General features: G+C 43.0%; 1 protein-coding gene across 1 annotated transcript in view; it reads right to left on the reverse strand.

Moving 5' to 3' along the window:
- The window catches only part of LOC138648897 (serine-rich adhesin for platelets-like), a 78,866-nt gene extending 66,245 nt beyond the window's left edge, over window positions 1–12,621 (reverse strand). The window contains exon 1 of the mRNA XM_069738909.1: window positions 12,159–12,621. Coding sequence (XP_069595010.1) covers window positions 12,159–12,621 — 463 coding nt within the window. The remainder of the gene's footprint in view (window positions 1–12,158) is intronic.
- Between the last annotated feature and the right edge of the window lie 213 nt (window positions 12,622–12,834).

Below are 12,834 nucleotides of genomic sequence, written 5' to 3' on the forward strand. Positions count from 1 at the left end.
GGTTGCTTAAAGTGAACCTTTCAGCCACCACTTTCACTGCTGTGAGCAGTGACTTGCCGTGCAAGTGAAAAATTATGCCTGTTTGGGAAGTATAAAGAACTTTATTCTATTCAAAATTTAGTAGCTTCTTCACAAGCTGTACAAAAAATACAACTTTTTAAGGGATTCAAAACAGGTACAGTATATTGTTTTGAAAGTGAAGAAATGTTGTCTTTTCAAATAGGGTTGAAAAAAATATCCACTTTGGGATGTTCAGCAGGTTTGCTATTCACAAAATTATTAAATAAGAAATATCTAATTATTTAATTGTAAAAACCAACTACTGTTGTGCCTGTGTCCTACAGTTGTTCAGCGCTGATCAGTGACGCACACTAATTGGCATCTGGTTGTTGTTTTTTGTTTATTTTTCTGTCAAAAACGACTACTAAAAAATAATTTAAATTTAGTTAATAGGGCTACTTTAGGGACAGTAAAAATATACTGTAGCAATCAACATCTTTTATAGTATTTTTTACGGAATATAGTCAGGTTAGTGTCAGATAGTTGTGGGCGCTCAGTAATTTTTTTTTACTGATTCCGTTTAGTAAGATTGATCTTTAACCCCTTAGTGACAGAGCCAATTTGGTACTTAATGACCGAGCCAATTTTTGCAATTCTGACCACTGTCACTTTATGAGGTTATAACTCTGGAACGCTTCAACGGATCCCACTGATTCTGAGAATGTTTTTTCCTGACATATTGTACTTCATGTTAGTGGTAACATTTCTTCGATATTACTTGCGATTATTTATGAAAAAAACGGAAATATGGTGAAAATTTTTAAAATTTTGCAATTTTCAAAATTTGTATTTTTATGCCCTTAAATCAGAGAGATATGTCACGAAAAATAGTTAATAAATAACATTTACCACATGTCTACTTTACATCAGCACAATTTTGGAAACAAAATTTTTTTTTGTTAGGGAGTTATAAGGGTTAAAAGTTGACCAGCAATTTCTCATTTTTACAACACCATTTTTTTTTAGGGACCACATCACATTTGAAGTCATTTTGAGGGGTCTATTTGATAGAAAATACCCATGTGTGACACCATTCTAAAACTACACCCCTCAAGGTTCTCAAAACCACATTCAAGAAGTTTATTAACCCTTTACGTGCTTCACAGGAACTGAAACAATGTGGAAGGAAAAAATGAACATTTAACTTATTTTTGCAAACATCTTAATTCAGAACCATTTTTTTTATTTTCACAAGTGTAAAAACAGAAATGTAACCATAAATTTTGTTATGCAATTTCTCCTGAATACGACAATACCCCATATGTGGGGGTAAACCACTTTTTGGGCGCACGGCAGAACTTAGAAGTGAAGGAGCGCCGTTTGACTTTTTCAATGCAGAATTGGCTGGAATTGAGATCGGACGCCATGTCACGTTTAGAGAGCCCCTGATGTGCCTAAACAGTGGAAACCCCCCACAAGTGACACCATTTTGGAAACTAGACCCCTTAAGGAACTTATCTAGATGTGTGGTGAGCACTTTGAACCCCCATGTGCTTCACAGAAGTTTATAATGTAGAGCCGTGAAAAAAAAAAATTGCATTTTTTCTACAAAAATGATCTTTTTGCCCACAAATTTTTATTTTCACAAGGGTAACAGGAGAAATTAGACCACAAAAGTTGTTGTGCAATTTCTCCTGAGTACGCTGATACCCAATATGTGGGGGTAAACCACTGTTAGGGCGCACCGCAGAGCTTGGAAGAGAAGGAGTGCCGTTTTACTTTTTCAATGTAGAATTGGCTGGAATTGAGATTGGACGCCATGTCGCGTTTGGAGAGCCCCTGATGTGCCTAAACAGTGAAAACCCCCCACAAGTGACACCATTTTGGAAACTAGACCCCTTAAGGAACTTATCTAGATGTGTGGTGAGCACTTTGAACCTCCATGTGCTTCACAGAAGTTTATAACGTAGAGCAGTGAAAAAAAAAATCGCATTTTTTCTACAAAAATGATCTTTTTGCCCACAAATTTTTATTTTCACAAGGGTAACAGGAGAAATTAGACCACTAAAGTTGTTGTGCAATTTCTCCTGAGTACGTCGATACCCAATATGTGGGGGTAAACCACTGTTTGGGCGCACCGCAGAGCTTGGAAGAGAAAGAGTGCCGTTTTACTTTTTCAATGTAGAATTGGCTGGAATTGAGATCGGATGCCATGTCGCGTTTGGAGAGCCCCTGATGTACCTAAACAGTAGAAATCCCCCACAAGTGACCCCATTTTGGAAACTAGACCCCCCATGGAACTTATCTAGATGTGTGGTGAGAACTTTGAATGCCCAAGTGCTTCACAGAAGTTTAAAATGCAGAGTCGTGAAAATAAAAAATATTTTTTTTTCCACAAAAAAGATATTGTAGCCCCCAAGTTTTTATTTTCACAAGGGTTACAGGAGAAATTGGACTGCAATAGTTGTTGTCCAATTTATCCTGAGTACGCTGATGCACCATATGTGGGGGTAAACCACTGTTTGGGCGCACAGCAGAGCTCGGAAGGGAAGGAGCGCCTTTTTGGAATGCAGACTTTGATAGAATGGTCTGTGGGCATTATGTTGCGATTGCAGAGCCCCTGATGTACCTAAACTGTAGTAACCCCCCACAAGTGACCCCATTTTGGAAACTAGACCCCCCAAGGAACTTATCTAGATGTGTGGTGAGAACTTTGAATACCCAAGTGCTTCACAGAAATTTAGAATGCAGAGTCGTGAAAATAAAAAATATTTTTTTTTCCACAAAAAAGATATTGTAGCCCCCAAGTTTTTATTTTCACAAAGGTAACAGGAGAAATTGGACTGCAATAGATGTTGTCCAATTTATCCCGAGTACGCTGATGCACCATATGTGGGGGTAAACCACTGTTTGGGCGCACGGCAGACCTCGGAATGGGAAGGAGCGCCTTTTTGGAATGCAGACTTTGATAGAATGGTCTGTGGGCATTATGTTGTGATTGCAGAGCCCCTGATGTACCTAAATTGTAGTAACCCCCCACAAGTGACCCCATTTTGGAAACTAGACCCCCCAAGGAACTTATCTAGATGTGTGGTGAGAACTTTGAATGCCCAAGTGCTTCACAGAAGTTTAGAATGCAGAGTCGTGAAAATAAAAATATTTTTTTTTTCACAAAAAAGATATTGTAGCCCCCAAGTTTTTATTTTGACAAGGGTAACAGGAGAAATTAGACCACTAAACTTGTTGTCCAATTTATCCCGAGTACGCTGATGCACCATATGTGGGGGTAGACCACTGTTTGGGTGCACGGCAGAGCTCGGAAGGGAAGGAGCGCCTTTTTGGAATGCAGACTTTGATAGAATGGTCTGTGGGCATTATGTTGCGATTGCAGAGCCCCTGATGTACCTAAACTGTAGTAACCCCCCACAAGTGACCCCATTTTGGAAACTAGACCCCCCAAGGAACTTATCTAGATGTGTGGTGAGAACTTTGAATACCCAAGTGCTTCACAGAAGTTTAGAATGCAGAGTCGTGAAAATAAAAAATAATTTTTTTTTCACAAAAAAGATATTGTAGCCCCCAAGTTTTTATTTTCACAAGGGTAACAGGAGAAATTGGACCACTAAAGTTGTTGTCCAATTTATCCTGCGTATGCTGATGCCCCATATGTGGGGGTAAACCACTGTTTGGGCGCACGGCAGAGCTCGGAAGGAACGAACGCCGTTTTGGAATGCAGACTTAGATAAAATGGTCTGTGGGCGTTATGTTGTGTTTGCAGAGCTCCTGATATACCTAAACAGTAGTAACCCCCCACAAGTGACCTCGTTTTGGAAACTAGACCCCCCAAGGAACTTATATAGATGTGTGGTGAGAACTTTGAATGCCCAAGTGCTTCACAGAAATTTATAATGCAGAGTCATAAAAAAAAATATATATATATATTTTTCCACAAAAAAGATTTTGTAGCCCCCAAGTTTTTATTTTCACAAGGGTAACAAGAGAAATTAAACCCCAGACGTTGTTGTTCAATTTATCTCGAGTACGCTGATTCCCCATATGTGGGGGTAACCCACTGTTTGGGCGCACGGCAGAGCTCAGAAGGGAGGGAGCACCATTTGACTTTTTGAGCGCAAAATTGGCTGTCGTGTTTGGAGACCCCCTGATGTAACTAAACAGTGGAAACCCCCCAATTCTAGCTCCAACCCTAACCCCAACACACCCCTAACCCTAATCCCAACCTGATCCATAATCCTAATCACTAACCCTAACCATAATCACAACCCTTACCCCAAAACAACCCTAATGTCAACCCTAACTATAACCCTAATCAAAACCCTAAATCCAATACACCCCTAATCCTAATCTCAACCCTAACCTCAAACCTAACCCTAATCCCAATACACCCCTAATCACAACCCTAACCCTCACCCTAATCACAACCCTAACCTTAACCCTAATCCCAAACCTAACCCTAATCCCAAGCGTAACCCTAATGCCAACCTTAACCCTAATACCAACCGTAATCCAAACCCTAACCCTAATCCCAACTCTAACCCTAACTTTAGCCCCAACCCTAGCCCTAACTTTAGCCCCAACCCTAACCCTAGCCCTAAGGCTACTTTCACACTTGCGTCGTTTGGCATTCGTCGCAATCCGTCGTTTTGGACAAGAAACGGATCCTGCAAATGTGCCCGCAGGATGCGTTTTTTGCCCATAGACTTGTATTGCTGACGGATCGTGACGGATGGCCACACGTCGCATCCGTCGTGCACTGGATCAGTTGTGTTTTGGCGGACCGTCGGCACAAAAAAACGTTCAATGAAACGTTTTTTTGTACGTCGCATCCGCCATTTCTGACCGCACATGCGTGGCCGTAACTCCGCCCCCTCCTCCCCAGGACATAGATTGGGCAGCGGATGCATTGAAAAACTACAGCCGCTGCCCACGTTGTGCACAATTTTCACAACGTGCGTCGGTATGTCGGGCCGACGCATTGCGACGGCCCCGTACCGACGTAAGTGTGAAAGAAGCCTAACCCTAAATTTAGCCCCAACCCTAACCCTAAATTTAGCCCCAACCCTAACCCTAAATTTAGCCCCTAACCCTAGCCCCTAACCCTAGCCCTAACCCTAGCCCTAACCCTAGCCCTAACCCTAACCCTAGCCCTAACCCTAACCCTAGCCCTAACCCTACCCCTAACACTAACCCTAACCCTAGCCCTAACCCTAGCCCTAACCCTACCCCTAACCCTAGCCCTAACCCTACCCCTAACCCTACCCCTAGCCCTAACCCTACCCCTAACCCTACTCCTAACCCTAACCCTAGCCCTAACCCTAGCCCTAACCCTACCCCTAACCCTAACCCTAGCCCTACCCCTAACCCTAGCCCTAACCCTACCCCTAACCCTAACCCTAATTTTAGCCCCAACTGCTGTCCTCCTGCCGGACAGCAGATGGAGACAGATGGCGGGCGCACTGCGCATGCGCCCGCCATTTTCTTTTGCCGGCGGCCAGGAGGAGCAGCAGGAGGATCCAGGGACGCAGGTGAGTATTGTAGGGTCCCCAAATCCCCCTATTTCTCTGTCCTCTGATGTGCGATCACATCAGAGGACAGAGAATTACACTTTACTTTTTTTTTTTGCGGTCGCCGGTAAACAGTTAATTACCGGCGATCGCAAAACAGGGGTCGGTAAAACCGACCCCGATCATGCTCTTTGGGATCTCGGCTACCCCCGGCAGCCGAGACCCCAAAGATTCTCGCGGGGCCAGCCAGCGGGTGCACTGCGCATGCGCCCGCCATTTTTAAGATGGCGGCGCCCACCGGGAGCCACGAGGAGCACCGGGAGAGATAGGTAAGTATTGGGGGGCCACCTGGGACCCCTTTTCTCTGTCCTCCGATGTGCGATCCCATCGGAGGACAGAGAAATTAAAAAGATCGCTTTTTTTTTTTTGCGATCGCCGGTAAACGGTTAATTACCGGCGATCGCAATTGCGGGGAGGTTAAAACCCCCCCAAATCATGTTCTCTGGGGTCTCGGCTACCCCCGGCAGCCGAGACCCCGGAGAAAATCCGACTCTGGGGGGCGCTATTTACTTTTTCCACAGCGCCGTTAATTAACGGCGCTGTGGTTTAAGTACCCTTAGCGGCCGCCGTTAAAAGGCGTATCGGAGGTCGCTAAGGGGTTAATTTACCAATTTTGTATATCCTTTTTATTTTATTTTATTTACACCTGAATAAAATATGATATATTCACACCACTCACTTGAAAACATGTCTCGTTCATCCAAAACACTTTATTTAGCCAAGAAGGCATACACCTTCAATGCCTCATCCTCCTCCTTCTCCTCTTCCTCAAGTGAAACCATACCGCCACGCAGACTCCCCAGGACTAGTGATGAGCAAGTATACTCGTTACTCGAGAAATCCCGAGTATGGTGGTCTCAAAGTATTTGGATGTGCTCGGAGATTTAGTTTCTGTCGCCTAGCTGCATGATTTGCCTGAATACACGTGGAAATTTCCTAACAAACAGGCAAACCCCACATGTATTCAGCCTGTCTAGCAGCCACAAATCATGCAGCTATGGCGACAGAAACTAAATCTCCGAGCACATCCAAATACTCGGAGATCACCTGAGTATGCTTGGGGACTCTCAAGTAACAAGTATACTCACTCATCACTACGTAGGACAGAAAATGAACCAGCGCCCACTATTACTGACCCCATGTTGATCTCACCCACCCCCCGAAGTTTATGAGCCACAGATTCCTGATTCTCTGGCACAAACAGGAATCCAATTTGACACAAGTGAACTCAGAAAAATAGAGTTTTTCAAAGTTTTTTCTCTGAGGATTTTGTAAACCTCATGGTGGCTGAGGCAAATTTGTACTCCCAGCAATTTTTTGTTAAAAACCTCACAACTTCATTTTTTAACTGGACTCCTGTCGACACAGTAGAAATTAATACATTTTGGGATCTTCTTCTTCATGTCAAGTTAGTGAAGAAGCCAGAACTTTGGCAATATTGGAGTGTTGATGTTTTACACAAAACGTCAGTGTTCCACATGGTTATTATCAGTATTCTTTTTGAGGCCATCCACATGATTTTCCATTACAATGATAATGCACAAATGCACTGCAATTTTGACTGACTTTTCAAAGTTTAGTCTATCATTGATCACTTCAGTAACAAGTTTGCTGAGGTGTACTCTCCCCAAACAGACAACTGCATGGATGAGTCCCTAATCCATTTCAAGGGCAGGTGCATATTCCAACAAATCCTACCCAGTAAGAAGGCTAAGTATGAAATTAAACTCTGCAAACTGTGTGAGAGTACCTCAGGGTAAACCAACAGATTTCGACTTTTTGATGGAATGATGTGCGGGCACATGTCACATTTGGAGAGCTAATGATGTGCCTAAACAGTAGAAACCCCACAAAAATGATCCTATATTGGAATTGATCTAGTATTTTCCTGATATGTGGCATATGTGAGTTGTGTAGAATGCATCAGGTTAACATATAGTATGTAAGTCGTCAAAATCTACTAGAAACTAAATGATCATAATATACCCTGCTGTAACTAAATAAGTCAAACAGCAAAAGTGCTTTTAAATAACAGGGTTCTTAGTAAACACTGTTTTTGATCAAAAAATAATACAATCCATCCTACCATCAGTAAGGTGACCCTGTTTGGGATGGTCCTATACTGTCTAATATTAACCCCTTTCTGACCTCGGACGGGATAGTACGTCCGAGGTCAGAAGCCCCGCTTTGATGCAGGGCTCCGCAGTGAGCCCGCATCAAAGCCGGGACATGTCAGCTGTTTTGAACAGCTGACATGTGCCCGTAATAGGCGCGGGCAGAATCGTGATCTGCCTGCACCTATTAACTAGTTAAATGACGCTATCAAACGCAGACAGCGGCATTTAACTACCGCTTCCGGCCTGGCGGCCGGAAATGACGTCATCGCCGACACCCGTCACATGATCGGGTGTCGGCGATGCGTCAGGATGGTAACCATAGAGGTCCTAGAGACCTCTATGGTTACTGATCACCGGTGGCTGTGAGCGCCACCCTGTGGTCGGCGCTCACAGCACACCTCCATTTCTGCTACATAGTAGCGATCAGCAGATCGCTGCTATGTAGCAGAGGCGATCGAGTTGTGCCTGCTTCTAGCCTCCCATGGAGGCTATTGAAGCATGGCGAAAGTAAAAAAAAAAAAGTTAAAAAAATGTGAAAAAAATAAAAAAAATATAAAAGTTTAAATCACCCCCAATCAAAATAAATCAATTAAAAAAAAATCAAATCTACACATATTTGGTATCGCCGAACTCAGAATCGCCCGATCTATCAATAAAAATCAAGCATTAACCTGATCGCTAAACGGCGTAGCGAGAAAAAAATTTGAGACGCCAGAATTACGTTTTTTAGGTCGCCGCGACAGTGCTTTAAAATGCAATAACGGGCAATCAAAAGAACGTATCTGCACCAAAATGCTATCATTAAAAACATAATCTCGGCATGCAAAAAATAAGCCCTAAACTGACCCCAGATCACGAAAAATGGAGACGCTACGAGTATCGGAAAATGGCGCAATTTTTTTTTTTTTTTTTAGCAAAGTTTGGAATTTTTTTTCACCACTTATATAAAAAATAACCTAGTCATGTTAGGTGTCTATGAACTCGTACTGACCTGGAGAATCATAATGTCAGGTCAGTTTTAGCATTTAGTGAACCTAGCAAAAAAGCCAAACAAAAAACAAGTGTGGGATTGCACTTTTTTTGCAATTTCACCGCACTTGGAATTTTTTTCCCGTTTTCTAGTACACGACATGCTAAAAGCAATGAAGTCATTCAAAAGTACAACTCATCCCACAAAAAATAAGCCCTCACATGGCCAAATTGACGAAAAAATAAAAAAGTTATGGCTCTGGGAAGGAGAGGAGTGAAAAACGAACACGGAAAAACGAAAAATCCCAAGGTCATGAAGGGGTTAAAACCCTTAACATGTGTAAGAGTTGACCTCAATGTCTATAAGGGAAGACAAAAGACCAAGTCCCAAACTGTTAACACCAGCAATGGGAAGTTATTTAAATGTGATATCCAGCTCAAGGAAAGGAGCCACAACCCTGGCTTTCACAAAATGCAAAAATACAAAGAAAAAACACGAAAAACATTGAGCTTGGGTTTAAGTTCATATACATGTAGCACATGTATAAGCTACCAGGTACACATGAATTGACCAATTTATGCACTAAGTATTCTCAATTTTTTCCTATTTTCTAGAGCAGTAATGCATTTCAAATGTCATATTTTTAATGTTTGCATGCTATAGTGCTACAGAGTGCAACTTTATTTTGTTAGGTATGTATGGAAATGGCTACTCTTACTAAGCACCTGTACACACCTGATTTCTGTTTGGAAGTGACAGTCAGTCTTTTGATATTTGTATACATAGACTCTCTGAGCACTCCATGTTTTTAATTGCAGCAGGATCCTACCTTCCCATATAAATGTAGGCTTCCCATGAGAGGATTACCCACAGGATAGGTCCCAGCAACGAGAATCGCCTTATGGCAGCTGATGGGTTCTTATTTTCTAGAGCAGTAATCCAATTCAAATGTCATTATATTTCACATTTACATACTATATCACTACAGAGTGCTACTTTATTTTGTTAGACATTTAACTAGCTTCCCATTGCTGGTGTCTACAGTTTTGGAATTGTTCCCTTGTCTCCCCTTATACATGTTGAGGTCAACACTAACGCATGATAAGGTTTTTAATATTAGACAGTGTAGGAACATCCTGAACAGGATCTTCCCAAATGTGACATGTCACCCGCAGACCATTCCATCAAAGTCTGCACTTCAAAACCAAAATAATAACAAAAGCATTAGTGAAAATGCAATTATTTACTAAACTGTGACTGGATTTTGCCAACTTTGATAATAATGCTTGTGAAACCTAACAGGAATCTGAATGTACTACATCCATGCCGAATTTGAGATCAGCCAACGTTTTCCAACAAGTTCCCTCATCTCTAGTCATCTCAAAAACATTAGCAGCAGCAGAGTAAGTGGCATATGCAGTTTCTGTGAGTCGCAGACACCTGCCGGGCTTTGTGGGATGTTCTCCATGAGGAATTTATCCCCCTACCCACCAGGGAAATCTGGCAGGAAAATGCCTAAAAATAGTGGGAAATTTGTCATTTTCCCAACTGTTTGGGAACAGTGGATAGAAAACATGTTAGGCTACGTTCACATTAGCGTTGTGCGGCGAAGCGTCGGGCGCAGCCGCGGCGACGCATGCGTCATGCACCCCTATATTTAACATGGGGGGCGCATGGACATGCGTTGTCTTGCGTTTTGTGATGCATGCGTCATTTTGGCACAACTGTTAGTTGGCAGAGGACACTGCATGATGCAGTTTTTTCTGCGCCAAAAATCATGCAAAAAATGAAAGCATGCATCACAAAACCCTGCGTTGTGCATGCGTTTTGCATGCGTTGTGCGTTGCATCGCCGACGCTTCGCCGCACAACGCTAATGTGAACGTAGCCTTAGAATTACCAAACCGGCTGGAACTGGATCAGAGTACTTTAATTGTAAGAAACATTCTTCCATAGTGCTCATTGCGATAGCAGCTGTGGACATTGGATCTTTTGGCAGTGGTAATGACTCCCAGACATTTAAAAACTCGGACATGGGCCAACGGTTGTATGGCAATCTTTTCAATGTCCCCCTGCCACAACCTCTTCCCAACACTCAAGGCCCGCCAATGCCATTTGTTGTGGTTTGGGATGAGGCCTTTCATGTGTATGTGGAAACTTCCTGAAACCATGCTTCAGTCAGGACTTGACACACACAAAAATTATTTTTAATTACAGACTGACCAGGGCATGAAGAACAGTTGAGTGTGCCTTTTGTATCCTTGTCTCAAAATGATGCATTTTAGGGACAGCCAATAATCTCAAAATTCAGACAGTCGATGAGGTTGTCAAGGCGTGTGTGGTTCTGCACAACTACATAATGGCTAAAGAACGACCCAACGTTGAACTTGATGAACCTGTTTCTAGCAGATTGCCAGATTACCATGATCACCCTCTCAGAACAACAGTTGAAGTTGCCCAAATGAGGATACATTTGCATCCAACTTTGTTTCTGAGAGTGGACGTCTCTCCTGGCAAGAATATATGGTTTAGCGTTCTTGTAATGTTGTGTAATGTTATGTACCTGTAATTATTAAGATGTACTTTAAATGTTTGCTGACAATAAAACACCTCTAATTAGACACCTGTTCCAAGTGCCCTCTATATTAGAATACTTTTTTTTAAAAGTTTAATAAGGTGATCAACGGTTCACAACTACAGTTTTTTATAAAATCCACTCGCTGTATCATGCAGATTGCATTAGACATGGATTGGATTATAACCAAATTAGGTTATGTAACCCATGCTTTACACTACATCTCTTCTCTGTGAGGTCAGTACTATGGTAGGTGACGTTGAATTAGCTCCATTGTCTCTTCATTCTGCATTTCTATAGTTCTATATATTAATGCAGACTGAAGAGATGATGGAGCTAATCCACCTGATATCTTTACTCACCTGCCCATGTGTCAGAACTAGTGCACTCAGGATGCAGAATTCACAGCATCCTGAATGCACTAGTGCTGACGCCTGGATAGGTGAGCATTGTATATTTTTGGAGGATTTTCAGTCCTCTTTGTCTTTTTGCCACCTCATAGCTCCATGACAGACACAAGAAGCAAAGCTGCAGTGTAAAGCAAATAAAGAAGAGGGGCAGTAGATTGTGTGTCATGGAGCTACGAGGTGGCAAAAACACAATGTGTGTATACGGCGACATGTGTGTTGTCGGCGACGAAAGAGACAAAGATCAAGCAGTGATTGGGAAAAAACAACACAAATGTATTTTAAAAAACATTAACTTTTACGAACCAATGAGGGGAAAATGTTATGGACCTGGGGGGTGTCGAGCTGGGAGGATTGGCTATAGGTGGACGATAAAGGGGTTCCAGGGGAAGGGCTAACTAAACTTGTGGGGTCTGGGAGGTCAAGGATGGAAGTAGACACATTAGGAGTAGAAGCATGGAATGGGAGAGACACATTGAAAGGGAGAGAAAAACTGGACAACACAGACACATTAGGAGGTGAAGGTGGAGGTAGTATGCCACTTCTGCTGGCACAAGTCTTTTTGGCTTTCTGTCCCGATTTATGCAGCAGCTTCCTTTTTTTGTGTCTCCTTGGGAGGGTGGGAGTGGTGAGGTCAGCAGGTCGTTCAGAATGTGGACCCGGCCTGTGGTGGCGGTGGACAGCTGTGCAGGATCTAGAGGCGGCCTAGTGCTGGTGGCAATGGACAGCAGTGCAAAAGCAAGACTCGGCATGGTGGGGGAGGTGGAGTGGCTTTCAGAAGCACCCGGCATGGTGGTGGCGGTGTAGTGGTGTGCGGCAGGACTGGGGACGGTGGTGGCCATGCAGTAGTATGCAGCAGAACTTGGTATTGAGTGTGTAATTTCTGGCACAGGTGGAAATACCACCTGTGGCTGCTGTAAGTACCGAGTCTGTTGCATAGCCTGAACGTAACCAGCATTGCAGGCCTGCATCACGTTGAGCTGGAGTTCAGGCGTAATGTGTTTCCGACATGCCCTGCTCTATCTTATTAAAAAAATGGTGTGCTGGTCTCTGGAGGTTGGCTTCCAGACGGTTAAGGCGTTGGTTGACATCCTGGAAAAGTGTGTTAATATGGGTCAGACCACTTTCTAGTCTATCTCCCAGCGCCTTTAAGCCATTCTGGAAGACCGAGCTCAAGTGAATAA

This window comes from Ranitomeya imitator, chromosome 1, assembly GCF_032444005.1.
Source record: "Ranitomeya imitator isolate aRanImi1 chromosome 1, aRanImi1.pri, whole genome shotgun sequence".
NCBI classification, from domain to species: Eukaryota; Metazoa; Chordata; class Amphibia; order Anura; family Dendrobatidae; genus Ranitomeya; species Ranitomeya imitator.